The following is a 27,874-nucleotide window of genomic DNA, read 5'->3' on the forward strand; positions in this document are numbered from 1 at the left end:
TAACTAAAGGGGAGGCAATTATTCATCTGTGGTTATGTGGATGTTTAAGGGCGCATGTGTATGTGTGTGCGCATGTGTGTATATGCACACATCTCACTAGCTTTCACACTGCAATCATGCTCTTCAAATAAAGATTAAGATTCAGAGAGAAACTTCTCACTCTAAATTTCTGGGTCCGAGAGCACTAAATCACTAGGTGGGAGTGGGAGATGGCATTGGATGGGGATGGGGCTGATTCTGTGTATATTGGTGTCTATAAAGGAACAGTATTTGCATCTTTCAGGGAGACAGTTGTGGGTCTTTAGTATGACACCGGTGTGCAGGTACCCTTGTCTGCTATTTGTGCCTGTGTGTGTTTGCATGATTGAGGCTGTAACTATCAAGAATCCTGTGCCTGCAGAGCTGTGTATACTGTTTCTGCCTATAAATGGTAATTTTTCTATCTGTAGGGATGTGTGGGCATATCTGTGGGTGTCTGAGTAGAGGACATGAGGTTTTACATGGGTTTGGAGCTCTGTAGGTATCTGTGCTCTCTTGAGTACACTTGTGAGTACAGGTGTAAAAACAGTTGTGTGGGGTGCACATCTGTAAATGAGGGCAATCAGGGGTTGTGATGATACGCGTGATGGTAGGGGGTGAGGTGTTGTGATGTTTATAAGGTTGGATCTAAGTCTGAGTGTGCATATTTGTTTTTCAAAGATGATGTGTATTTACATGTGTCTCTCTAGGCTCAGTTTGTGTGTGGAGAAGGGGGCTGGAGGCTGTGAGTGTCCACTTGTGTGTGTATAATGTGGAGTCTTAGTGTGGGTAAGCCTCTGTATTTGAGTCTGAGGGGTGTGTGTGTGTGTGTGTTTAGGGGCTCTGTCCCCTAACCACAGGCCTGGGCTCCCCCTGCCTTCTCAACTTGTCTATCAGTAGAACCCTACAGAAGGTGAGGTGTGCGTTAGACTGGATGGCTCAGCAAATCCCAGAGGGAACCTGGATATCCCAGGCAATCCCTCCCAGGAGAATTGAGGGAAAGAACCGCCCCGCACCCATACCAAGTAACTCCCCATCCCCCACCCAACCCAATCCCGTTCAGTCCTTAGGAGCCAGTACGCTCTCTGGTTGTTATGGAGCAGAGGCATTTGTGCAGGTGTGTAGTGTGGATGTCTTGTGCTCCTGCTCCTGTAAATGATGTGAACAGGTAATCATTGGCATCACTGTGTACACAAATGTACCAGGAGTGGGACCGCATAAACAGAGTGTAATGTGTGACTTTATATGGACTCCATCTCGGCCCAAGGTGTGACCGTGGGTTCCTCTTGTACCTGCGAGTGGGGCTGTGCCCCAGGGCTGTGGGTTCCCCTGAGGGAGGGACGGTTGCGAGAGCTGAGTGGAGGTAGGGGTGTTGTGCCTTTGTACGTCAGCTCTGAGTCTCTGTCAGCAGCTGCCAGGTTGTGTGTGTCTACACGTCTGTGTGTGTGTGTCTCTGGGTCGCTGCCTCGCTGTGTGTGTCTCGCTCTGCCTTGGCGGGGAGGGGATTGGTCACGCATGACTCATCTTGAACCGAGCGGGGCTCCAGTGGCAGGGGCGCCGCCACAGCTGGAGGGGGAGGAGGACCGGGAGGAGGGAGAGGAGGAGGAGGACTACCAGGAGGGGGAGGGGGAGGGGGAGGGGGAGGAGGGGGCGGGGGCCTCTCCAAGTTTGTCGGGACCTTCTTCCGAGGCAGCGGCAGCAGCAGCCAGGCAGGCCGGGGCTGCGCGCGGGCCGGGGCCGGGGCCGGGGCCGGGGCCGGGGGCCGGGGCCGGGGGCCGGGGCCGGGGGCCGGGGCGGGGGCCGGGGCCGGGGCCGGGCGCGGGGCGGCGGGGCCGGCGCCTCGGCTCTCCTAGAGCTCCTGCTTCAGGCTCTGCTCCCGCAGTGGCCGTGGCCCGGCTCCGCGCGGCTCTCCGCGCTGCGTGCCCGCGGAGCCCGCCGCGTCCCGGCCCATGCATGTACTGGAAGCATGAGAACGCCGCTCCGGCGCTGCCCGAGGGCTGCCGGCTGCCGGCCGAGGGCGGCCCCGCCACCGACCAGGTGAGCGAGCGAGCGGGCGAGCGGGCGAGCGGCCCGGGCCGCCGTCGGGCAGGGGCCGGGACCCCGCTGGGCCGGGACCCCGCTGGGCCGGGCCGGGCCGGGCCGGGCCGGGCGGCGGGCGGCCGCGGGGAGGAGGGAGGGGTTCGGGGGTGCGCCCGCGAGCGTGTGTGTGAGTGCGTGAGCTCGCGCGAGTGCGGAGGGGGGTCGCGGAAAGCGGGAACACATTATGCAAATGTTGGAGGAATTTCTCAAAAAGCGATTTAGCAAAGACACAGGCGAATCAAGAGGAGGCGAGGCGGGTATTGTCCGTCTGAATAGGCGCTGATAGCGCCGATGCGCCGGGGGTTGTGCTGGCGCAACGCTGAGAATCCCGACGCGGGGCCGGTCCCGGGCGCGCCGAGGGGCTGGCGGGTGCTTTTCCCTCTTCTTGGACGCCTCTTTTCTCCTTTTGGCCCCACTTCCCCCCGGACCTTGCCCCCCATTTTGCTCGGGGTTTCCCTCCTACGGGCCCACGAAAGGCGCCCGAATTCGTGTCAATATCGCCGCATCAATTTCGCAGCGCTGGGCTGGCGGGCGGATGCTCCCAGCACTCCGGGTTTTATTTTCCTCAAACGCCCCCTCGTCTCCTTTTTATTTTCTTTCTTCCTTTCTTTCTTTCTCTCTTTTCTCCTTTTTGCATTTTGTGTCTAGAGGAGGAGAAGGGAGCGAGGAAGGGGGGTGGGTGGAGGGAGAAAAAATTCGATTTTTAATTACTACCATTAAAAAATCAAATTTGCAATTCTTTGGGCGGCCTGATGGATCTCACTGATTGACAGTTGGAATTGACACTCTGGCTACCTCTTATCTTGGGCATTCACGACAATTTCTAATTGCAGGTAGTTTGTGTGTGTGCGCGTGTTTTTTTTTCCCCCTCAGAGGCTTGGATTGCAAGGGAACTAAGCGATTACTTCAAGAGCCACGGGTTAAGTGCAGGGAGAGGGGGAGAGAGAGGGAAAAAATCCAATCCAAATTCAAATTGCTTCATTAGAGAGACACCGCTTTTGTGGGGAAGGGCTTTAAATGCCCACTACAAAGTTAAGACTCATTGTTCCGCGCCGGTTTATATAACAGGCGCGGGGAGGCGCTGGGCTCAGGCTGCGCGGAGCCAGTTCTGCAGCCGCCACCGCCTGAGTTCCCTCCCCCTCCCCCAGGTGATGGCCCAGCCAGGGTCCGGCTGCAAAGCGACCACCCGCTGCCTTGAAGGGACCGCGCCGCCCGCCATGGTGAGTTTGTCGGGTCCTGCCTTCGCCCCCCGGTCCGCCGGCTGCCCGGCCCCGGGGACCTTGACCGGCTTTCCCGCCCCGAGCCGCTGCCCACGCGCCGGGGGCGACTGCGGGAAGGCGCCGCCCCTCTCCGAGCCTCCGTTTTCCCGCCCGGAAATGTAGACTTTAACTGTCCCCAGCACCCAGGACGCGCAGGTTAAAAGTTTGGGCCGTCCCTTCCTCTCCAATAGGCCCTTCCATCCCCATCCTGTAGCCCCGTAGCCCACGGCACGGCGCCTCGGGAGAATTTCGTTGTCAACTGATGCGCTGGGGCCCCAGGTTTGGCTCGGAGGCAGCAGCAACGCTGGGCACCTGGCTGAGCGCTCAGCTCAGCGTGCGGTTCTCCCTCTGTCCCCGACTGCAGGCTCAGTCGGACGCCGAGGCCCTGGCAGGCGCTCTGGACAAGGACGAGGGTCGGGCCTCCCCCTGTACACCCAGCACGCCATCCGTCTGCTCACCGCCTTCCGCCGCTTCCTCCGTGCCGTCCGCCGGCAAGAACATCTGCTCCAGTTGTGGCCTCGAGATCCTGGACCGGTATCTGCTCAAGGTGAGAGGGCGCGGGGTGTTGCGCGTGTTGGCGGGGTGTGGGTCGCAGCCCTGAGGACCTCAACGGCGGCGCCAGGTCCACTAAATTCCTAATCCTGGCTCAGCCGCTGCCTGACTGTGCAGTTTTGGGCAAATCTTAGAGCCTCTCTGTACCCCCCCCCCCGGGTTTCCGTCTGGAAAATGGGAAAAGTTTAATTCTAACTTCCCAAGCTCCCTTGGTACAGAAGAAAAGTAGGGAAGTCACACGCACCTTTAGACCTCCAGCTACTGTATCAGCAGATGGGGCCGGGGAGGCTGGGGCCGGCGGGAAAGAGGCCAGCTCTGAGCCGTCTTCTACCTCTGCCCCCTCCCCAGGTCAACAACCTCATCTGGCACGTGCGGTGTCTCGAGTGCTCGGTGTGTCGCACGTCGCTGAGGCAGCAGAACAGCTGCTACATCAAGAATAAGGAAATCTTCTGCAAGATGGACTACTTCAGGTAGGCTGCGGCCGCCGGCCAGCAGTGTCGTCGCAGGCAGGCCGCCCGGCGCGCGGAGGATGCCCGGGATGCCCGTGGTCTCTGGCGCTGGAGCCCGCCCGAGCGCACTCCCTGCGCGGCCCGCGGCCTCGGCCTGTCGGCTCTCCGCGCCCGGAACGAGGAGCTCCAGGCCGCGCGCTGGGGCCGGCACAGGTCGGGGCCCGGGGCCCGCCCTCCGGTTCCTGCGTTGCACTCGGTTTTGGTCGCGGCTCTGGCTCTGTCTCTGGTCTTGCAGTGTCTGGCTCCAGTTCCGACATCAAGCGCCTCGGTCGAGCCCTGACATCCTAGATTCTGGCCCCAGCCCGCTCAGATCCCAGCCGCAGTCTGCACCACCAGTGCACTCCAGCTCTGGGTTCCAACCCCACTCCGACTCCAGCAGTGCCGGCGTCTCTACCGGCCGACCCTGACCTGGGCTCCAGCCTCCTGCACCGGCTCTGCCCTTGGCTCCTCCTTGGGTCCCGTCTGGTGAAGCCCCAAGCGTTAGCCTCGCAGCAATCAGATCCTGTCCCATAGCCAAGCACCTCGCCCTAAACTCCAACCTCTCAGGCTCCGCCGCAACTCAGAGCCCCGCGCCGTTCCAGCGTCGCGTTTCCAGTCTGGGGTCCTGCCCGGGTCCCAGGCGCCTGTTTCAGCCTCCATTCCCTCATCCTCTCCGTCCAGAGCTTCAGCCTCTTCGGGGTCCACGCTCCGACTCTGAGCTGCTGCGACAGGAAGGGGAGAGGGAGGGAGTTGGGCCCAGCAACCAAGGCCCGGAGTAGGATTACCCTGGGCTGGGCTCTCCACCCTGCAGAGCCTCTTCCTTGCACCTCTCCACAGCTGCCAGGCTCCCCCTCCGCAGCATCGCTGCCTCTCTGCCTCCTGCACCGGCTCCTAAACAGGGCTCCTGCCTGACCTTGTCATGGAGTCGAGGTCAGGGGCACAGCAGGCCACAGGCCTGATACTGGTGGGAAGGGTGAACCTGACCTGAGGCCACGCCACCAGGCATGCGGAGGAGTCCGGAGAGTGGAGTGGGACTGGTTTCTGGAAGGGATGCTTGTTCCCAAGGGCTTTGTCAGGAAGTGGAGTAAGCTATTCCCCTATAACAGCCCCAAAACCCTCAGACATGCTTCTCACCCTTGCCTCTGCAGGGATCATGTCTTCAGTCTTTCTAGAAAGACCCCTGGCCCAGAAAACTCCTGAGAGTCAAGGAAAGTGGTGGAAGGTAATGCCTGCCGCCTTGCCTCTGGCTTTGAGTCTCCTGGCCCTTGAAAAGAGAGGATCTTGAGTCTAGGGTGAAGCTTGCAGTGTTTGGGGCTGGAGTACTCTGGGGAAACCATAAGAAGCCTGGTTTCAGAAGTGGATTCTTCTTTTGTGTATGGATGTGAAAGACTGTGCACCTGGGATGTGAATGGAGAGATGTGGGTCCACCAGGTGGCCTGGGACTCAGCATGCAAGGAGTGTCTGTGTGTCTTGTGTTGTCTGGATCTGTGCAGTGGCACTGGAGGAATGTGTCACTGAACAAGCTCAGGGGTATGAGGACAGCATGTGTACTCCTTTATAACAAGTATTTGTCTTAGTTTATGTGTGTCAAGAGTGTGTATCTCTGTGTGAATGTTGCGACTTTGTGTGTGTGTGTGTGTGTGTGTGTGCGCGCAAGGTAGTCGGGACAAGATTACATCTGGACAGGAACCCAGAGGTGACAGGGTGAAAATTCTGAAATCCCATAATTCCTACTCCACTTCTTCTCTGAGGGGGTCATTGAGGAGCCAAGGGTATGATCTGGATGTGGATTTGTGGATGTGGACTGCTACATGCGTGCGTCAGAGGGGGTTATCATTGTGTAGTGGGTATGTCTTTCTCCAGTGTTCCCTCTGACTATTGGCTGGCCAGGGCAGGAAGTAGAGGTTAAAGCCCCTGTCTTGCCACCTCCCTGTTCTATGCCTGCCTCCATTTGATTAAAAACAAAATAAAACAAAACAAACCAATAAGAAAAAAACTAAAACCAAGCCAACTGCTGTTTTAGGGGCTCATCACTAGCCAGGAACAGGGCTCCAGCCTGAGGAAACCAGCAGGATAATATCTCAACCTCTTTCTGCAGAGTAGGGCAGGGGGTAGACCCCTCTCCTGGCCGTCCTGGTGACGGTGGAGCTGGCAGCTTCCTCGCTGCTTCTCCAGCCTCACCTCATGCCCAGGTTGTACCGAGCCTCCTTGGATGCTGTGCTTTACTAGACTTTCAAGGATTCGTCAAAATTTAGATCCTGATCCCATTGTTCAGAGCCTCCACTGGCTCTGGAGTCCCGCGGCCCCCCCCCCCCCCCCCCGCCTCCCACTGCCGTGGGGTGGAGGATGGGAAGTATAGCTATTGTGGGGATAGGCAGTAATCGGGCTCTATCTGGCCAACAATGAATCACTGTGTGACCTTGGGCAAGTGACTACATCTCTCTGCCCTCTATCTCCTACTTCCAGGGTTGTCTGTCTGAGATGCCAAGGAGACCAGTATAAGGAGGAGGGCTCAGTAGTCTCCCTAAATGGCAGGTGCTATGGATGCCTCTATTATCTCCATTGTCCCCCTTGGCAGAGTGGATGCTAGGCACAGTAAATCCCCTGATGGCATTTCCTCTGGCAGTTTGAGGAGCAGGGTTTGCCTGGAGGGATGGGCCAGGCCATTTCTGGTCAGCAGGTTCTGAGTGTTAGTCCTTTTCCAGTGACAAAAGCCCCCAAAGCAAAACTAAAACAGATTTTGGGTTAGGAAAATGGACAGGATAAAAGCTCATATTCCCTGGGATGAGGGAAGACTTGTGGCTTTCCTAATCATTTCTACCCCAGCCAGGTCTCCCTGCAGGCATAACCCATCCCTGGCAGTCCCACCTGTAACAAAAATAATAAAGTCCACAAAAAGGGAAAGAAAAAGCTTCAGAGTGTCAGGCGGGGATTATTGTCTGCTCTCAGCAGCAGCCCAGGCTCTGGGTCGCTGCTGCAAAGGAGCTTTTCCTGGGGAAAGCATGAATGGTGGCATGGGAGGCAGAGCCCTCCCTCAAGATCTGGGGCTCAGAGAGAGGCCATGCACTGAGTTTCTTAGTCCTCTGTTTCCTGAAGACCAAGGTCAAGGATCTGGTGGGATGTAGACTGGAGCATTTTGCCCCAGGAGAGGCCAAAATCTCCCAATAGGGTAGGGAGAGGGAGGAAAGAGCCAAACCTCATGGAGGGGACACCAGGGGGCTTTCATGGTCCTCTGGTCTTATCCGTCAGGGAAGGGTTTCTCTTCTGTTCCATCCTTTATCTTGCCCCTCCTTGACACCATCCTGTAGATCCCCCATAGTCTCCCTTGGCAGAGCCTGGTGTTGCTGGCTCCAGAAGTTAGAAGTTAGGAAGGTCCCCCAAACTCAGCAAGGAGGGAGGCTGCAGAGCATAGGAGGATGCCCTTGGCAAGACTGCTGGGCCTCACTCCTTCAGTCTCTTCCAAAGAGGGATCCCATCAGCCCTGGTGGTTTCAATCAGATTCCAGGTAACCCTTACTCCCTGAGCCCTAGCAGGCCACCAGGGAAAATATGATACTGCTTTTAATTACTTTGCTTTTTGGGTTAAGACCACTTTTCTTTCTGTTTTCTTCCAAGAAGTGAAGAAAAGTCCTGCCGGGGGTGGGGGTGGTGGTGGTGGTGGCGGTGATGGAGTTCCTTTTTTGGCCCACTCATATCCCTAGTGCCCTCAGCAACCACAACCTTAGACAGCTTCCTCCCACCCACTGACCTGCAGCAGCTGCCCCCCAAACAGGGCACAAACTGATCTGCAGTGCCTCCTCTTTCGGTGCCCCCAGCATCATGCCCATTGTATGATTGGGGAGACTGATGTCATGAGGGAGAGGAAAGAGGAGCCCCCGGGGTCACTCAGTGAGAGAGTGTAAGAGGGGCTGGGCAGGGGAGAGGATACTGCTCACCAGAATGTATAGAGCTCTTCTCAAGCTCTATACATGATAGGAGGGGACCTGATGTCTTGAAAGGTGAGGTCATACAGCTACTAAGCGGCAGATCCTGGGTGAGGCTCCTGGCTGCCTGACTCCACCATCCCTGAGTCTAAACATTCAGGACTGTTTTATAGGTGAGATATGTCAGCAGCTGCTCTCTACAAGGTGAGGTCCATGGAATGGCAAAGACTTCTCTCTCCCTGCCCTGAGATTCCTTGCCCAGTTTCATTGGCTTCGCACAAGGAGAAGCCACTCTGTGCTCTGGTGTGTGACCTGGCTGGGTCCTAGAATCACTAGGACAGGAGGGACTCCTGGGGGGGGGGGGCTGTGACTAGATCAACTTTGCCAGGATCAGGTCGCCATGGTCCCTGACCCTCTTGCCTCTGGTGCTTGGGAATGGGGAGTAAAGGGTTAACTCCTGCTCCTGGCATTTGTATGGGTGGGGTTCAGAGAGTGTCCTGGGCTGGGCTGAAGGGCAGCAGGCCCAAGTTCCTGGTCCCGAGCTTGGCCCATGTGACTTAGGGCAAGCCCTCAGCTTTCTCTGGCCTTCCTCCTAGAACCCAAGCTCCCAACCACTGGGTCTAGCGGGAGAACCCCACCCCCTCCCCCAGAGCGAGGGTCCCCTGGGAGGCTCAGAGCTGGGAAGCCAGAGGCCCCCCACTGCGGCAGAGGTGGGGGAGGGGGTCCAGCGGCTGCCAGCTGTTGGGGGACAGATGCTGGGGGAGCGGAGAGAGTTCTGGGGAGGGGCCTCCGACTGGGATCTCCAAGGAGCTCCAAGGAGCGGGGCGTTTTAACCTCATAATTGCTGGTTCTGTTTTTTCTGGATTCTTCTCCTAAGAGTTTGCCTAGAAAGAAAGGAACAGAGGGAATAGGAGGGGCTCCACCACCAATCCACCTTGTTGGCTTCTTAGAATTTCTCTAATGCAGTCAAGTGAGTGTCTTGGACGCAAAATATGTGAATTTGAGTTTGAGTTTCTGCACTGGCTCTCCAGCTTCCTAACTAACATTGGCCTTTCCATTTGTAGCTTCGATTAAGCTTCTGGTATGGTAATAAGGGGGAACGGAGAGGTAGTGAAACTCCAAAAGGCTCTTTCGTTGAGGTTCATTCCTCCAACAAATAATGAACACCAACTGGGTATCCAGAGGAAGTAGGCCAGGAGAGTGAGCTCGACCTGGTGGAGCACGCACAGCTCCCTCCGCACAACCACTAGTACCCAGATGTCTCTATTCCCTACTGGGGAAGAGAGGGCAAGGAGATGCATGGTGGCCACCCCGCTCCTTTCAGCTGCTGCCAGGATGCGTGGCATATGACGGATACCTCTCCAAGCCCAAAGCCTGTCGGTTTTTTTGCGCCTTTACCCCACGGTGCACACCAGGACCCAGGGAGGGACGTGCACAAGGCTGGGGGTGGAAGGGCAGTAACCGCGCCCCTAATCCCTTTGGCGCTCCCTCCGCAGCTCCCGAACACCCCATTCTTGAAGTTTCGTTGTCTCGCGCCTATTTCGCTGCTTCCGGAATCCGGCGGCTCGGGCCTCGAAGCCCGCCTGGGAAGGAGTCTATCGGTTTGTCAGAGAGCCTCGATCGTAAGCCTCCTCATGCTCCCTTGTTTGGGTCACTGACCCCTGCCCTGGGTGGGGGATACATTTCTGAAGCGGCCGGCAAACCTATCCAAAACTGCGTAATGACCCCCTCACCCTCATCCCAGGATCCATCACAAAGGTGATTTCGTTGACTGGGCCGAACTGCGGGGAGCGCGGGGAGATCCTGGGTCTGGGAACAGCTCTTGTCATTTGGGGTGCCACGTGGAGGGAGAGCAAGTCGGTGAGAGATCACTCGCGGGTCCGCTTGGCAGCAAGGCGCGCACGATGCACTGTGTAGGCGCAGAAGGCGCCGGGGCGTCCCGGACTCGTGCAGTGGGAAGATCAGGGCCGTGAGGGGTCTTGGACTCATCTCCGGTGAAAGACGAGGAATCCGGCACAGCTAAGCGTGAGGATCAGGGGTGGTGTACTCTGGCGCGGAACACGGGCGGCGCTCGGCGCCCAGAGCACAGGTTGGAGACGCAGCCGCTCATCCCGCCTCTGAAGGCCGGGACCTTCCCTTCCCCGCTCTCCCCTCTCCCTGGGAGCACTCCTCGCCTTCCTGAGTCTGCTGGGCCTCAGGCCCTATGCGTGGGACTTTGCAAGGACCCGTGGCTGGGAGCAGGGACACCACGGGGGCAGATCGGGCCGGTTACCAGTTAATACACCTGGGATCCAGCTCTTATCAACTCTCGTCCTGCGGCTTCCGCAGGTTCTAGGTTCCTTTCGCACCTCAGAAGGGACCTCGACCCCAAGCCCCACGCTCTTTGTGGTCTTGGGCAAGTCACTTGTCCACTGCGAACCTCCCATTCCACGGCTGCAAAATGGGTGCCGGAGTCTCCATCTCACGGGGTTGCGCGGAGCCGAGGGTGTGCAGTGAAGACGCTGCGCCCCGGGAGCTGGCGCGCCCTACCTGCTCCGCGCTCGGCTGCCGCTCCCTCCCTCCGAGTCCGCGTACGACCGGCCGGGCCGCGGCACTCCGGGGCTGCTCCTCCGCGAGAGTGGGCAAGACTGGGCTGGGCGATCCCCTTTACTGAGCGATAGGGAAAGAGACCACGGGCTTCGCTAGGCTGTCCCCTCGGGAAGCCGAGTTTCCGAGGTCCGGAACCGCCTGAGCGTAGGGGGCGGTGGACCAGCAGAGGCGCGCAGCGCGGCCTCCCTGAACAACCCGCGCCGCCAGCGACTGGCTTCCCTTGCGCTCCTGGTCAGAGGCAGGGGCGTTGGCGTTCGTCTGGAGCCGGGCGGCCGGGCCTCCGCGCTCCCGCACTCGGCTCAACCCAAGGGGGTTTATTCAGTTGACACTTGGTTGCCTTTGCCAAAGCAGGCGAGGCTGTAACCAGAGCGCGTTTGCTAGGCTGGTCTTTGCACACACTCACAGGCATTTCCGAGCCCTCCTCTGGGTGGAAGTGTGCGGGCCGGTGGATTGCAGAGGCACATCTTCTTGGTCCGCTCCCAGGAACGCAATGGAACACAGCGGGTGGGAGGGAGAGCCAAAGAATCCGATGGCCGGACGGTCACTGCCAGCCTGGTGCAGGGACTGAGGGACTCTGCAGGGAGGGGTGTGTGTGTGTGTGTGTGTGTGTGTGTGTGTGTGTGTGTGTGTGTGAAGAGCACACAGTCTGTGCAAAGGCCTGGGCTGGGAAGGTGCTTCAGAGGGGGGCATAGAGATCTGGCACTGACCTTAGATATTAGCTGCCTGGGACTCCTGCTTGCGAGTGGGATGGGGAAAGTTAGGGAGGAGATGAGTCTAAGAGATTGTGGTTTGCTGGGTATTGTAAACGCCAAGGATCTTGGACCAGATCCTGAGGGTAGAGTGGAATCAGCAAAGGATTTTAAGCAGGGCAGGACCAGATTCACCACGAATGCTGGAAACTGCTGGGGCCACTGTGTGGAGGAATGGTTGGTGGCTGGGGTGGCACTGGAAACAGGGAGAGCAGGGCATATACTGGCCTAGGAGAACAGCAAGTGGCACTAGACAGGGGAGGATTCCCAAAGATACTTAGGGAAAAGAACCAAATGCCAGATGACTGGTTAGATGTGGGGTGGAGAGGAAGGAGCGCATGATTTAGGTTTCTAAGCTTGAGGGGCTGGATGAGTGGCGGCATCATTCCCTGAAATAGAGTGTGCACAGACTGAGGGTTGGGACAGGGTCATGGGATGAGTAATCTACTTAAAGAACAAAATTTCCCTGGTGCTCAGAGGTCAGGCTTTGCCTTGACTTCTGCAACAGGGTTAACCAAACTCAGCTGCTTCCTGGAGGGGTTCCCAATTTGCTAGTGGAGGCATCCACACCCAAATAGCCACACTGTAAGTGGGGAGAGAGATGGGGGAAAAGGCCCAACAAGGAAGGCTTATGGGGGAGGGGACATTTCATCCGGGTCTTTTGTTTATTTGTCTTTGTAACATTTACTGCTAGAATGTCCTGGGGCTCTGGAGTTGAGAGTCTGGGACTGCCTGGTACTTAATAGATTGAAAAGTACTAAGCAGTAGTCATTGCTGTTGTCACGGAGCTCAGCTCATGGCAGGGAAAGTGAGAACTCTGAGGGGTTAAACAATTTGCCCAAGGGCACAGAGCCAGCAAATGCATATCCGTCTATGCTTCCAAGAAACTCTGAGCATGTCTACAGCTGGGGTACAGTTTGTTCATCTTTTTTTTAAAAGATTTTATTTATTTATTTATGGAAGAGAGAGAGAGAGAGAGAGAGAGAGAGAGAGAGAGAGAGAGGCAGAGACACAGGCAGAGGGAGAAGCAGGCTCCATGCAGGAAGCCTGACATGGGATTTGATACCCGGTCTCCAGGATCAGGCCCTGGGCTGGAGGCAGTGCTAAACCACTGAGCCACCCGGACTGCCACCCATCTTGGGTTTCTATCCTTGCAAGCTATGTGACCTTGTGCAGGTTACTTTAACTCTCTGGTCCCCATTTTCCTCATCTGCAAAATGAAGATTAATTGAGATAATCAGAATAAAACACTTAGAGTCTTTCTGGGCATGTGGTAAGTACTCAAAAACTTGCATGTTATTGTATTATTATATTTTCCCAGCACTTAAGATACATTTTCATGAACAGATTCATTACATACAAATATAAGGGATCATTGTAGAAAATTTGGAAAACTCAGAAAAGCGCCAAGAAGAAAATAAAAACCACCCACTAGCTCAGCTTCAGATGAGCTGGTGCCTGCAGAGGTGTGGAGTATGGGGTGGATCCAGGCAAAGAGAACTGTATGGGTGCGTAAAGGCCAGGAGGCAGGGTGCTGGCAGGCCACTGGGATTTGGTGGGGGGAAGGGGTAGCCTGTCTGAGCCTTGCCACCCCCCTTTCCTGTCCCGGTGTCCCACAGCCGATTTGGGACCAAGTGTGCACGGTGCGGTCGACAGATCTATGCCAGCGATTGGGTGCGGCGGGCACGCGGCAATGCCTATCATCTGGCCTGCTTCGCTTGCTTTTCATGCAAGCGCCAGCTGTCCACGGGCGAGGAGTTTGGCCTGGTGGAGGAGAAGGTGCTGTGCCGCATCCACTACGACACCATGATCGAGAACCTCAAGAGAGCTGCTGAGAACGGTACCCAACCCGCCCCACCCAGCACCCTGCCACACCTCTGTGCCCAGCCCTCTCCCACCCCACCCCAGCACCAGGCACTGACCGCACTCCTCTAGGAGCAGGCACTCCCTTTATCACTCGGAGCCTGCGTAGGTGTGGGGCTGTGCATGGAGCATGCACTTTGGGCTCCATTCTTTGCTTGGAAGTAGGAAGTCGGTCTGCCTCTCCAACTGTTTCCTCATCTGTAAAATGGAGTTAATGATAAGACACCTTCTCAAAGATAGATGAGCTGATGTCTTGTAAAGCCAGGAGGCGCTCAATGAACCCTAGAGATGATTCTCATAATGGGGGCAGCTGGCTCCACTTTGGCTAGCTCTGGTTGGCCTGAGGACTGATCCCCTTTGGCTGCCTGGAATTGGCCGTAGGCCAGTCCTGGAGAGATAATTCGACTCTGTTCTCCCAACTCAAATGCCAGCAGCTCCAAGCTAGAGGCTTGGGGGTGGGGGTTTCATCCTGGACTGTAAGGAAAAAGGCCTTTGAGTCTGGAGATATGAGCTCCAATTTTGCTTCTGGTATGCTGTGCTGACATATGGGGTTTCCTTTCTTCTCTGGGCCTGTTTCCCCATCTGTGCAAGATAGATGGTCAACTAGAAAGATCCCTAAATCTCTTCTGGCTCCAATACCTTGTTTCCCCAAGACACACAGACCAGCAGACAGGGTTCATATTTTGCAGGGACTGTGAAGGCTGAGTCACAGTTGGGTTGGCGGCTAGAAAGGGGTAGGAGTGGAGGTTGGATGAGGGCAGAGTCAAGGATCCTTTCCATAATATTCCTGTCTGGGTCTTTGGAAGCTGCTAACTTCTCTGTAATGTGCATTATTTTGTGTCATCCTTACAAAAACCCTGAGAAGTAGCTGGTGTGTCCCCATTTTACAGATGAGGAAACAGGCAGAGGTTATCTGCAGTATGTGATTTGCCAAAGGTTACATACTGGCAGGATAGCTTGACTCCAAAGCCCAGGCTTTTAACCACCATACAATACCACCCCATTCCCAAGCTCCAGGGACCCTCAATCAGACCTCATTAAACAAGGGAGGCTGCTGAGATGTGGCTGCTCCTCTAAGTTTCATTTTCTCTTTGAAAAAGATGGCACATCAATCCTTGTCCTGCCTGCTCACCTTTGGGACATTAATAACACAAAGTATTTGTCCCATCTTCAGGGCCTCTCCGGAGGTATCTGGACCACCCTGCCTCAATTTCTAGCCTGGGAACTAGTCAGGAATTCCCTGAGAGTTCCAGCCCAAGGCCATCACTTTTTCCTGCCAGGATCAGGATTAAGTAGCCTAGGTGGGAAGCAAGTAAGGCTGGTGGTGTAGGAAGTTACCTGCAGTGGTGAGCAAGTCAGTAGTGGCACTGGGATGGAATCCCAGAAGTCAGGGCTCCCCTATACCATGGCTCATCAGTGACCCTAGGGTCCTTCCATATCTAGACCAATCAGGACCACCCCTAGCTACAGCCTTGCCAGTTACAACTCTTGCTCTCACATCTAGGCCAACCCCAGACTCCTATCACGCGGGGGAGCTTGAAGGCCTGGGACTTCAGAACTCCTTTACTGAGCAGCCCTCAGTTTGGATTACTGTTTTACATTTATCTATTTATTTGTTATTTTTTAAATCTTTTTTTTAAATTTTTGTTTATTCATGATAGTCACAGAGAGAGAGAGAGAGAGGCAGAGACATAGACAGAGGGAGAAGCAGGCTCCATGCACCGGGAGCCCGACGTGGGACTCGATCCCGGGTCCCCAGGATCGCGCCCTGGGCCAAAGGCAGGCGCCAAACCGCTGCGCCACCCAGGGATCCCCTATTTATTTGTTATTTTTAAAATTTTAAAATTCAAGTCCCATGCCTAACATGGGACTTCAACTCAAGACCCCAAGATTAAGAGTCACATGCTCTACCAACCAAGGGGAGCCAGGCTCCCCTACTGTTTTACCTTTATTTTTTTAATTTTTTTAAATTTATTATTTATGATAGTCACACACAGAGAGAGAGGCAGAGACACAGGCAGAGGGAGAAGCAGGCTCCATGCACCGGGAGCCTGGCGTGGGATTCGATCCCGGGTCTCCAGGATCACGCCCTGGGCCAAAGGCAGGAGCCAAACCGCTGCGCCACCCAGGGATCCCTGTTTTACCTTTAAACTGAAACACACACCCATCCATCATAGAAATTTTAGAAAAGATGGTTAAGCAAAAAGAAGAAAATAAAGATCACTCTAAACGTCACTACCTCTCATATTTTGGTGTCTATCTTCCCAGATTTTTTTTCTCTGTATATATGGTGGCATATTAGTTTGGTTCGCCCCCAACATAGTGTTTTTCCCAATTAAAAACAAATACAACTAATTGTGAACAGTGGTGGAATTACTGGTCATTTTTATTTTCTTCTTTGTGCTTATCTGTATTTTCTGAGTTTTTGATAAGGAGCATGTATGACCTAGAAAAAATGAGTTATTCAAAATAAAACGGGATTGTATTTAGTGTGATTATAAAAGTAATATAAGCAGGAAGAGAAAGGCTAACATATACTCCAGTTAACAAAATTAAATTTAGGGAAATAAAGTGACATGATCGTTGCAAAACCCTCAAAAGTAGGGCTTTGCAACAATCATGCAATATTTCAAAAAATTGAAAATAGAGTCTCCCTAATTGTACTCCTCAGAAGTAACCACTGCTAACACCTTGGAGTATATCGTTTCAACCTTTTTGCTTCCATACATTTTTATAAAGTTAGGATCACAGTTCTGTCACCTGCTAGCACCTTACCTTCACCAGCCTTTGGTTTTTCCAATTCAGCTAAGAGGGACTCCAGTTTGGCGCCAGACAGCTGTAAGCCACTAGGCACGAGCATGGTCCTGGGCAAAGATTTTTCTTTGAGCCTCAGTTTCTTTCCTCTGCTGTAAAGTAGGGCTGTGAGACAGCCACAAAGGACACACCAAAAGAGCAGTGTCTGGTACTGAGCAAACGCCCAGAAATGACAGCCCCTTTTCTAAAAGAGCTCAGGGACTAGGACAGGACCCTGGGATCCCCGCTCCGAGCCAATTCCGCTCCTGACCCTTCCAGGGACCAGCTGCCCCCACCCCCGTCCTTTCCAGGATGCCACTAGAAGAGATGGGGACGCGTGGTCAGCCACTTCTGTCACCCCCAGGGAACGGCCTCACGCTGGAGGGGGCAGTGCCCTCGGAACAGGACAGTCAGCCCAAACCGGCCAAGCGCGCGCGGACGTCCTTCACCGCAGAGCAGTTGCAGGTACCGGGCGGCTGGCGGCCAGGGGTGTGGGCGGGCCCCCAGGTGGGCGTGGCCGAGAGGCCCCTGGCTCCGCCCCCTGTCGGACCCGCGGGGGGCGGGGAGGGACCGCCGCTCCCGGGGGCGTGGCCTCCGGGCCGGATCCTCTGATTGGGCCGGGTCTGGGAGGCCTCGGCGGGTTCCGGCTGCCCTGCCCCCTTGGCTCCCCGTAGGTGATGCAGGCGCAGTTCGCGCAGGACAACAACCCGGACGCACAGACGCTGCAGAAGCTCGCGGACATGACGGGCCTCAGCCGGAGGGTCATCCAGGTGGGGCCGGGGGGCGGGGCTTCGGTCTGGGGCGGGGCCGGGGGCGGGGCCTCCAGCGAGCGCGGGGCTGCGGGCGAGGGGCTCGGGGCTCGGGGGCCGGCGGCCGGCGTGGGGCGCACGTGCCGCCCTCCCGCGGGAGGCGACGAGGCAGCCCCGCCTGGGGCGTCCCGGCGGCGCGTGGGCTCTGCCGCAGGCTGAGGCTGCCGAGGCTGTCGTTGCAGGTGTGGTTCCAAAACTGCCGGGCGCGTCATAAAAAGCACACACCGCAGCATCCCGTGCCGCCCTCCGGGGCGCCGCCGTCCCGCCTCCCTTCCGCCCTGCCCGAGGACATCCACTACTCTCCGTTCAGCAGCCCCGAGCGGGCGCGCATGGTCACCCTGCACGGCTACATTGAGAGTGAGTGACCGAGAGACCGACCGCGACACCTGGGCGGCCCGGCCGGCGCGGGGAGGGGGCCAGGGGCGCGGAGGGGCGCGCGGGAGCCGCAGGCGTCAGCACGTGGGGTCTGAGGTGCCGCGCACCTAGAAGTTTGCGGGCAGGGGCTGAGTTCCCACTCTCTGCCTTAGTGAGCCGGGGCCGTTCATAGAGAAAAGCCATTCGGCCATTCGAAAGATACTTTCCAAGTACCCACTGTGTGCCGGGGCTCAGGGACCAGGGAAAGAACAGGATGGGCAAAATCTTTGCCCGGGTGGAACCTACGTTCTAGTGGAGAGACAACACAGCACGATGACCAGACGGACGAGAGCATGGTTTATTTATTTATTTGTTTGTTTGTAAAGATTTTCTTTATTTATTCACGAGGGACACACGGAGACAGAGAGAGAGAGAGAGAGAGAAGCAGAGACCCAGGCAGAGGGAGAAGCAGGCTCCATGCAGTCCCCCGATGTGGGACTCCATCCCCAGGCCCCAGGATCTCGCTCTGGGCTGAAGGCAGGTGCTCAACCGCTGAGCCACCAGGGCATCCCGACAGCATGGCTTACTGGTGATGATTGCTATCAGAAAGGAACTGGATTCGAGCTTGTGGAGATGCTGCCCCTCAGCAAGCTGAGACTGGAAGGATGGTTAAGAATTAGTGAGATTCATGGATTGGGGAGGTAGGAGTGCAGGGCAGCAGAGGAGCTGCATGCAGGCAGGCCATAGCTCTGGAAGCATTGTGGCATGGGTGCATTTAGGGTTGTTGAAGAAGGCAGTGTGGCAGGAGTATGCAGAGCTGGGAGGCTGTGGGCAAATTACCTGCCCTCCTTGAATGTCAGTATCCTCATCTGTAAACTGGGACATTAATAACGCCTGCTTCAGGGGGTTAAAAATCCATTCTTGTGTTCAGTAAATACTCTCGAGTGCCTTCTGTGCTGAGCACTGGAATACAGTGGAGAACACAGTAGACCAAAGTCTGTGTGCTCCTGAGGCTCACATTCCACAGTGGGACATGGGTGGAGAGATAATCGACTAATAAAGGAAGGAGGAATGGCACGTCAGTGGGGACTGGGTGCCGTGGGGATGCTGGAGTGGGTCATGATAGAGTGACCTTTGAGCAGAAATCTGGTGGAGAGAGGGAGGTGTAGCCTTGTGGATTTCTGGGTGAATAAACATTCAGTGAATCTGCTATTGAGCAGGTGCTTATTGTGGATTTTCATCCCATTTGAGTGTGTTTGTTTCCCCAAAGCTGGGCATGACCAGAAAAATAGAAGTGGCTGCAACATACCCACAAACACAAACCCTCCCTTTTCTGGCTCCAAGTAAAAGGGAAAGAGAAAGGGGAATGGGTCAGAGAGAGCCCTGCTGCTTACTGGCCCCTGCCATGTGCCAGACACTATACTAAGCATGTTTGCAAACATCAGAAACCACTATCTCGTTGTACAGATGAGGAAACCAAGGGTCTGCAGTAAGTTAACGGGAGCCATTATTCTTTAATGGTTGATTGTGGGCTTTGAGGTGAGACTGTCAGGCTTCTAATCCCATCCCTGTCACTTACTAGCTGGGTGACATCAGGCAAGCTTCTTTGCTTCCCGGAATACCAATTTCCTCATCTGTGAAAATGAGGACGATAAGAATACTCATCTCAGAGCAGTGTGTGAGCAGCAGATGAGATCACTGACTTCAAGTCTCCAGCATTGAGTAGATGCTGGAGAAGTATTAGGTGCTCTTGTAATGGTGGTGGTGGTTCTAGCTGGCACAGCTGGGAGTGCAGAATCCTGCCTGCTGCACCAGGCAGCCAGTTGGAAACCCTGTCTCTGCATGGTTTCATTTCTGAACCATCTGCTCTGTAGGAGGGACTTTTCTTCCTTTCTTTTCTAAACAATGACTTATGTTGAGGCTGCACAGAGCCCACTGAACATCTAGATCATCTGTTAAAGGGGCCAAGGACCAGGAACTCTCTAGGTACCAGGAGTCTGGGCCACCAGCTGTGGGGTTGGTAATGCATCTAGGTGACCCCTTTGGGAATCATGCCAAGACTCTCCCTACATACTTCGTTGATGAAGCCTGGATGTGTCTTAGATGCTTAGAGATGGGGCTGAGGTGCCCTTTCCTCTTGCCCTTGAGGTGGAACCCAGTGTGGGGCAGGAAGTGTCAAGGGTGTTTGGACCTGTTGCCTCTTGCTGCATGACTAAATAACACCTCAGCAGTTTGCTTTGCAGTTAACTAACATCACAGGATTCTGAGTTTCCTGGGGCCTTGGGGCTTGGAAACTGATAGAAAGCTGTGGAACCAGACCCCAGAAAGATGCACGTATGCACATAGTTTTCAGTGTAATCCCAAGATGTTCATGGACTCCTAGAATACCCCAGGTTAAGAATCCCTAATTTAATACAACTGCCTTATTCTACAGATGAAGGAACTATGGCTCAGAAAGGTGCAATGACTTGTCCTAAGTTACATATTAATTGTAGGTCTCTCTATAGGCTGTTTCCCCTGTGACCATGTGACCAAAGAGAAAGAAGTGTAGGAACAGGAGAAGCCATGGACTTTTCCACTGTAGTGGTAAAGCCCTGAAATAGGAAATTTGAGTCAGATATAAGGATGGACTTCCCAGACAGTTTTAGATGTTGGAATAAGGTACAGTGATTCATGCAACCAATATTCAGAGTGCCTGCTAGGTGTCATACCTCATTCTAGGTACTGGAAATCCATCAAGATCTAGAGTCTGGGAAACAGACAATTCCTGCCCTTGTTAGAGCTTGTATTCTAGTTGGCAAAGATAATGCCAAGTCAACAATAAAAATATACAGTAAGTCAGATGATGGTAAGCACTAAGGAGGAAAAAATAAAGCTGGGAAGGAGGATAGGGAGGGGAAAGGTGAGTGTTGGGCTGCAGTTATGAATAGTATGGTCAAGGACAGCATCATTAAGGTGAAAAGTGCCAGATCCTCTAGGAGGTACAGAGTAAAGCCTGAGAGCTACCTAGGAGATAAGAAGGTACAGGGCACCAAGAAGGATCCTAATAATGGGGTACATTTTTGCATGTCAGTGTTAAATACATATTTGCTTAGGAGTGTTTATCAGAGAGCTGGGCAGTTATAGAGTAGCACTTTATAGACTATAAAGATTTTCACATAGAGCATTTCAACCAACCCTGTTGGAGTTTGGTGCAAGGCCACACACAGCCATTAATGGCCCAGGTGAAACTGGTCCCAGGGCTCCAGCCTGCTGAGCACGGGGCAGGTGGGCTCCGGCATGGAGGCCGCAGGATGGGCTCCAAGGCATCCTCTCATCCACAGGTCAGGTACAGTGCGGACAGGTGCACTGCCGGCTGCCTTACACCGCACCCCCCGTCCACCTCAAAGCCGACATGGATGGGCCACTCTCCAACCGGGGTGAGAAGGTAAATGGAGCCAGATTGGGTGTGGTGGGTAAGAGCCTTCCTGCCCAAGGATGGGCTTCTGGCAGGCAATGTGCTGCCCTGTGGCAGACCCCTCTGCCCAGCATGTTTCAGCCCCCACCGTGCTCCCAAGGCAGTGGCTTGAGCAGCGTGGTCTATGTACAGGGGCCACTTCAAAGCCTCCCTATAGGCCCCACCCTCACCTTCTCCCCAGTAGTTGGCCTTCTTTTTTTCAGATTTGTGAATTTAGTTGCTTTGCTCTCCTTTTGTGGTTTCAAGTAAGGCTTACATCCCACACCACCCTGCAGCCTAGCCTGTCACCTATTCCTCTCCCTTCCTGATTTTCATCCCTGTCTGTTGAGTGAATACCCCTATCTGATGGGGCCCTGGGATAGCAGGTGAGCAGGTGACCTTGATCAACTGGCAGGGTCTCCTTTGTGGAAGCGGGATCTCTGGCTATCTCAGACATCAGAACTGAACAACCAGAAGGGTGCTTAGACACACACTCCCCCATGCCACCGGCTTGAAAGCTTTGTGTTAAAGCACTGGCCCTTTTAAAACATTTTTTTTTTCCGTAACCCATAAAACATAAAAGTAGTTAGAACTGCTCCAGGTGAAATCACAGAGTGGGTAGGACCCACTCCCACTTGGCTCCCTCTCGGTGCCAAGACACCTTTCAGTTAGCCTTGCAGACCTCTGTCCTAGGAGGACCCTCTGTTTTAGGAGCGGAGAAATTGAGGCACAGTTTGCGCTAGGTCCCAGAGCCTGTATGGGAACCCATGTACGTCCTAATTTATTCAGCGGACATTTGCTATGTACTGACTTTGCTGAGCAGCCCCGAGTCAGTTGCCAGGAACATAGGGATGAGGAAAGAAGGGTTCTTGCTCTGTAGGGGCCACAGTCTGAAGGAGGAAACACAATACAATCACAACACAGTGGGATCAAACTGACAGAGGAGCCCAGGGAGCTGGAGAGTCAGGGTGCACAGCTCAGGAGAAACCAAAGAGGACTTTCTAGAGGAGGGCACTGTCTGCGCACATGCCTCATGGCTGAATCAGAGATTGTCAGGGAAAGTGTGAGCCACATTGGATCTCAGAGAACCCTGATCAGTTCAACACTGCTGGCACGCAGGCTTGGGAGGAACAGCGAGGGGGGGAGCTCAGGTGGAGGAGTCTGGACTTTGTCCTGGGGCAGCTGGGAGGCCCTGGAGGCCTCTTTTGTATTTTATTTTATTTATTTTTAAGGATTTTATTTTTTAAGTACTCTCTACACCCAGTATGGGGCTTGAATTCACAACCCTGAGATCAAGAGTCTCCTCTTTTACCAACTGAGCCAGCTAGGTGCCCTTATTCTATTCTATTCTGTTCTATTCTAATTTTTCTAGTTTTATCGAATGGAGGCCTCTTTTAGAATAATCGCTGTAGCAGTCCTCAGAGACGCAGGGAGCCCCCAGGAGTGAGCAGGTGTAGTGGGCCAGGAAGATTGGGCCAGTTCTTCCCAGCTGGAAGGGCCTCCAGGGAACTTCCAGGCCAGCAGCGCACAGTTTTGGCATGCCTCAGAATCACCTGGGAAGCTTGTAAAGAAGCAGATTCCCCAGCCTTACCCCTAGAGAGTCTGCTGGGGAGGCTTGGGGTGGGGGCCACTCCCATAGGATACCTCTGCTTACCCTGAATGAGCACCTGCTGTGTGCCAGGCTCTGCAGGGTGCTGTGGGGCAGGTATATGGTGCAGACAACCGAGTTGGACAGATGGATTTCTAAGTAAGCCGTAGTGTGCCATACAAAATCCCACAGACCTGGTGGTGGGTGAGCATGCCCCAGGAACACCCAACAAGATTGTCCTGCTTAGAGCTAGAGCTGCTGGTGCTCCAGCAACTCATCCATTCACAGCAGGTGCTTTACACAATTTGTCCGATTGATGCCTTCCAAGCACTTTGTGGGTGTGGGGATGGCCGTTCTCATGGTAAAGACAAGGGAACTGAAGCTCAGAGAGGTGATGTGACTTGTGCAGTGATGCTGCCTGTCTGTTGGGCTCTGAAGTTCCAACAGGCCACTCATCACTTCCTTTCGGAGCACTTTATAGTTGACACTGTGCTCTCTCTGACTTCACCCTTCACAGCCTCACTAGGAAGGTGATTCTTTTTTTTAAAGATTGTATTTATTTATTCATGAGAGAGAGAGAGAGAGAGAGAGAGAGAGAGAGAGAGGCAGAAACACAGGCAGAGGGAGAAGCAAGGCTCCATGTAGGAAGCCAGATGTGGGACTTGATCCTGGGACTCTGAGATCACACTTCGAGCTGAACCACTAAGCCACCTAGGTGTCCCTGGGAGGGTGATTCTGATTGGCTCCAAGTCACACATACAGAAACCTGGGCTCAGAGCAGCAGCTCACCAGCATCACACAGTGAGTGGGGGTAGAGCTGGCCTCCACCTTGAGACCGCCCATCTCGGAGCTGCCACTTGTCCCGTCAGACCAGCACAGGGACCGCACAGGCAAGCTGGCATCATCCCTGTCCTCAGGGAGCATGTGAATTAGAGCAGGAGGTGAGCAGGGTGACAGAGCAGGTGAGCTGAGGGATGAAAGTGGCCTTTGAGGACCCAGAAGAGGGGGTAATGAGCTCCAAGAGAGAAGCAAGGAATGGGAAGATGGGTGTTCCATGTCAAGAGAAGAGTGATGCAAAGGTACACAGGCAAGAGGAGTCTGGGTGTGAGGGACCACAGGGCGATTAGTGTGACTGAGGCCCAAGGAAGTGACAGGGGTCACAAAGGAGGGAGGGAGCCAGGGCTTCAGGCTTTATCTGAAGGGCAGAGGGGAGCCTCAGAAATGTTTAGGGCTGGGCTCTGCTCTTGGAGCTGAGCCTTGTCTCCTAGTTACTCAGCAAGGCTTGTGGTTATGTCTGGTTCAGTTATGTCTGGTTCAGTCTGAAGGATGAGCCAGTCTCGGGTCTGGCAGCTTTTGCTCTAGAGGTTTCTGGCCCCTGGGTTTGGCTGCCTCACCAGAGTTTTTCTCTTGCTGGGCAACTTCACATCCAGCAGTCTCCAACTTCACATCCAGCAGCTCTACAAAAAAATGTCTCTCCCTCCTTCATGACCTCCCAGTTTCTCACTGTCACTCCTTCCTGCCAGCTCCTGGGGACCTTTTCTGTCCACTTCTTGCCAAACCCACAAGGATGGCCTGGTGGGTTGTGTGTGATCAGCGCAAGACTGTGCGTACTTTCTCCCAAATCCCTCCAGGCCTGACTGGCCCAGCTGTAAGGAGACACAGTAATCCCTGGGCAGGCTCCTGAACCCACTCAAGACCAGGACTGGTCTGGCCAGTAGGACAGAGCTCTGAGCATTTGCAGGGAGCACCCCCTGCCTCCACCACATCATCATTTGGCCACACCTGCTTGAATGTTTCCGGAACCACCTTTCTTCTTGGCCATATCCTCTGATTCCACAATTTCAGAAGTTGGAAAGCTCTTAGAAACCAGGGCCATACTGTCATTGATCAGACGGAGAGACTGAGGCCTACAGAGGGTAGGGTCTTACCAGAGTTTTATCTCTTTTGAGGAAGCTTCTCTTGATAAGAGCCCAAAGTCAGGCATCCCAGAGGTCAGAGAAGAGCATTGGCCAATGTTGGGTGAGACAGCGTGGTGTCAGCCCTGGAGTCGGGCAGACTCTGAATTCCAGCTCTGCCACTGTCTCACTGTGAGACCTGGGAACACAGTCCACTTCTCTGAGCCTCCATTCCCACCCCCACAAAACGAGATAGTAACTGTTGCCACCACCTAAGGTTGTTGCCAAGAGTAAATGCAATAATGATTGGAAGGCATGTAGCATGGTGCGTAGTACACGGAGTGTGCTCCATAGATGTTGGTTACCATGATTGTGCTTAGGGAGATCATCACCTATGCTCGCCTCCAGCTCCTCCTCATAGTAACCAATCTGGGCAAGGAATATTCCTGATCAGAAAATGAAACAGCCATATGGCCATGCCCACTGGATGTCCCTGGACCCCTTGCAAGTGCCTCCTGATGTATTACTGGGACAAGTCACCTCCCATTGACCGGCCAGCCAGTCATCCTGTGTGGGTGGCAATGAGAAGTCAGCCCGTTGCTTTAGGTAGAAGAGGGTGAGGGAAAGGGGCAGACGGTTCCTGATTACCCACTGTGTGTCTGGTACCTGGCTGCCTTCTGGCTTTATGAAGATCAAGTGAAGTGCTGGGCCCATTGCCCAGGGTATAGTAAGCATCCATGACTACTGTCTTTGTGGCCTTGCAGCAGTAGAGGCAATGGGTAACAACAAAGAGAGCTTGGCCTGGGGCCCGGCCTGGGTCCACCGCTTCCCAGCTGTGTGATCACGGGGCCTACTGACTTTCACCTCTCTGGGCCTCAGTGCCCTCCCTCCCTGTAGAACAAACATAACGGCAGGACACACTGATGGGGCCGAGGCTTCTGTTCCGTAACGTAAGTAAGGCACTTTACGCAGTGCTGGGCACAGGGAATGGTGCAGTGGACATGTCCTGCTGCTCCTGTATCTCACTGAATCCTCACCATTTTGAGAGAGAGGTTTTGTCAATCCCATTTTACAGATGAGGAAACGGGCTCAGAGAGGCACAGTAAGTTGCACAAGGTCTCATTGCAAGTAAGTGACAGAGCTAGGATTTGAACCCAGATCTGGGCCCCAAGTGGTCCTCATTCTTCATGCCTTCGAGGACCTGGAGGGGGGAGCACTGCCAGGCGTGGCAGGCCCCCAACTCAGCCACCTCCTATGCCCTCCTCTTGCAGGTCATCCTTTTTCAGTACTAATGCTGTCTGTCCACGGGCACCCCACCACTGCCCCACAGCCGCCGAAAGCTGGTGTCCAAGCCACTGCCAGGGATCCACCCGCGCCACATCCGCCCCTCACCCGCTGTCCTGATCGCCTCTGGCTGGACCCCTGGGCCTGGCCTTCCCTTCTCCTGCTGAGAACCAGAACCTGCCAAGGCACCACGGAGTCCTCCTCTCAGAAGGCAGAGCTCCCTGAAATTTGGAATCAGGGTGAAAAACAACGGCCTGTTTTTCCATTTAGACAGGAGTCATCTTCAACTTAAGCTGATTACAATAGCAAAAGGCCAAAGGCCAAATTGAATCATGCAGCGCCAACAGCCTTCTAATTTACAGGTTTTCTTTCTTCCCATCCTGGCCTTTATTTACTTCTTCCTTGCAACCATCTCTGAATTCCGAATAGCCGACAACCCCCAATGTTATCCACTCTGTTGCTTTTGTCTGGAAAACTCTACAGTGTTTGTGGGATGTCCCCAAAGGAAAGCTATGTTCTAATTTTATCATTTCCATCTGTCTGGTTATGTCAAGTTAATTCAGAGAGAGAAGAGACACTGACCAACCCTGAGAGGCCCAACAGGGCAGAGATGGAGGCCGGTCCAGACCAAGAGGCAGGGGGATAGGCAGGGGCTGGGAGGGGGGTGGCCAGGACTCCCACTGGAGAACGACGTAGCATGTTGGGTGTGGGAGGCACTAACTATTTTAAGGATAGAGAAGAGAAAACTCGGGGCATATATGGGGAGACTCTGTTCCTACCTAGTTATCTGGCATCCATACAGGACAGCTGGCAGAAATGTTATTTGATATGTATGAGGGCATTTCTGAATGCTTGTGCGGGTTAGAGTCAGGGGCCCTTGTTGGCTACTTGTTGACTCCTGATGGGGGCACTTGGGCTTCCTTGGAGGGAGGGGCCCTTCATGGGGGGAGCTGGGGAAATGGAGCCCGGGGACATGGTGGTAAGAATGCTAATTCTGGACCCATTTCTGAGTAGAGAGAAGGTGCTTGCTGCCTAGGTGAACCTGCTGAGCCCAGAATTGCAGGGGGCACTGGTGGGCTTCCCCAGTACCCCTGTGCAGAGCCAGCCCCTTCCCCCACTCGGAAATGTGGAGGCCAGACACAGCTGTGCTCACGACCACCCTATTCTGCTGCAACTCTTCCACCCCAAACAAAAGGGCTTGGGCTGCACAAGACCATGATTTATGTTTTCAGGAGACGCCCATTTGTCCCAAGCTTATCCTGTAATTTCAGAATTACTTAGTGTCCTGATGCATTACCTATTAGAGGCTGCTAGTAAGCATGTTCTAGCCCAAGTCCTCCCTCCTGCTTTGGTTAACCCGATACATTGCTTTTGGAAGGAGACTCTAGGACCGGGAAAGCATGTTCATGGCACATACGTATCTGCTGTCCCTGCTTTTGCCCATGGTGGACACCGCTGATTGATTGCATCACTCTCAGAGTCTGGATAAGGTTTCGGAATCCAAATGCCTCAAGTTGGCCCTTAAAACGAATACCTACATGCCTTTCTTGCTCTGGGACCTGGAGGAGGGTAAGGCACAGGTGTAGCCTGAGAAGGGAACTTGCTTCCTTTCCCTTCCAAAGACAGTTCCATGGAACTCAGAGCCAAGCGAAGGTAGCACCGGAATGCAGTCAGCACAGCCCTGTTCATCCCCTGAATAGTTGATACCTGGCACTGCACAGGATGCTGATGTTAGCAAGAGAAGCTTGGGCCTGATCCCTGGTGAGTGGGGAGCTCTCGTGTTTCCTTTGATTTTTGCTCCTGGTGATAGAAGCCCTGAGCACAGCCATGTGGTAAGTGGCCAGCCAAGCCCTGCCCAGGGTCACCTAGTTCCCACTCTGCCTTGAGCCTCCCGCCTGGAGGTCTGTTCCTTGCGTGGATCATGTGGTTGTAGCATGTTGCCATTCAGACATGTCTCCACTAGCCTGTTAGAGCAGCCTGGGAACGCACAGGCCACCAAGACTATTTATTTAAATATAAAACAGAGGGAGAAACACACACACATGGAAAAAAAATTGTAAGCACTTTTTTGGTAAAACCAATGTCTGTTTTGTTACATACCTTTCATGTTGTGCTTTGTAAATGTCCTATTTGTGTAATAAATAAAGTTAATGCAAGTAGAAGTGCTGGCACTTAAATCCAGAACCTGATGGGATT

At 54.3% G+C, this 27,874-nt stretch overlaps 1 protein-coding gene across 4 annotated transcripts; it reads left to right on the forward strand.

Moving 5' to 3' along the window:
• The first annotated feature begins 1,817 nt into the window (after positions 1–1,817).
• Positions 1,818–27,862, forward strand: LHX6 (LIM homeobox 6). Of its 4 annotated transcripts, XM_055331132.1 has the most exons (10): positions 1,818–2,055; positions 3,246–3,317; positions 3,721–3,903; positions 4,257–4,378; positions 13,276–13,496; positions 16,677–16,777; positions 16,987–17,082; positions 17,304–17,478; positions 20,799–20,902; positions 25,666–27,862. In XM_055331132.1, the coding sequence occupies exons 1-10, from the start codon at positions 1,972–1,974 to the stop codon at positions 25,684–25,686; spliced, it is 1,179 nt and encodes a 392-aa protein (XP_055187107.1). In that variant the 5' UTR covers positions 1,818–1,971; the 3' UTR covers positions 25,687–27,862. The 4 variants fall into 4 exon arrangements, with proteins under 4 accessions (XP_055187107.1, XP_055187137.1, XP_055187117.1 ...); XM_055331162.1 differs by lacking the exons at positions 1,818–2,055; positions 3,246–3,317; positions 3,721–3,903; positions 4,257–4,378 and adding an exon at positions 5,583–5,618; XM_055331142.1 differs by lacking the exons at positions 1,818–2,055; positions 3,246–3,317; positions 3,721–3,903; positions 4,257–4,378 and adding an exon at positions 9,130–13,164.
• The last annotated feature ends 12 nt before the right edge of the window (positions 27,863–27,874 follow it).

Source organism: Nyctereutes procyonoides, unplaced genomic scaffold (assembly GCF_905146905.1).
Source record: "Nyctereutes procyonoides isolate TBG_1078 unplaced genomic scaffold, NYPRO_anot_genome, whole genome shotgun sequence".
NCBI classification, from domain to species: Eukaryota; Metazoa; Chordata; class Mammalia; order Carnivora; family Canidae; genus Nyctereutes; species Nyctereutes procyonoides.

What these genes read in the sequence shown, in the direction of transcription:
- LHX6 (XM_055331132.1), top strand. Translation starts at nt 1,972, where the DNA reads ATGTACTGGAAGCATGAGAACGCCGCTCCGGCGCTGCCCGAGGGCTGC. An exon ending in CAAGAGAGCTGCTGAGAACG is followed by an intron (nt 13,497 to 16,676) that starts GTACCCAACCCG and finishes TGTCACCCCCAG; the next exon opens with GGAACGGCCTCACGCTGGAG. An exon ending in TCTCCAACCGGGGTGAGAAG is followed by an intron (nt 20,903 to 25,665) that starts GTAAATGGAGCC and finishes CTCCTCTTGCAG; the next exon opens with GTCATCCTTTTTCAGTACTA.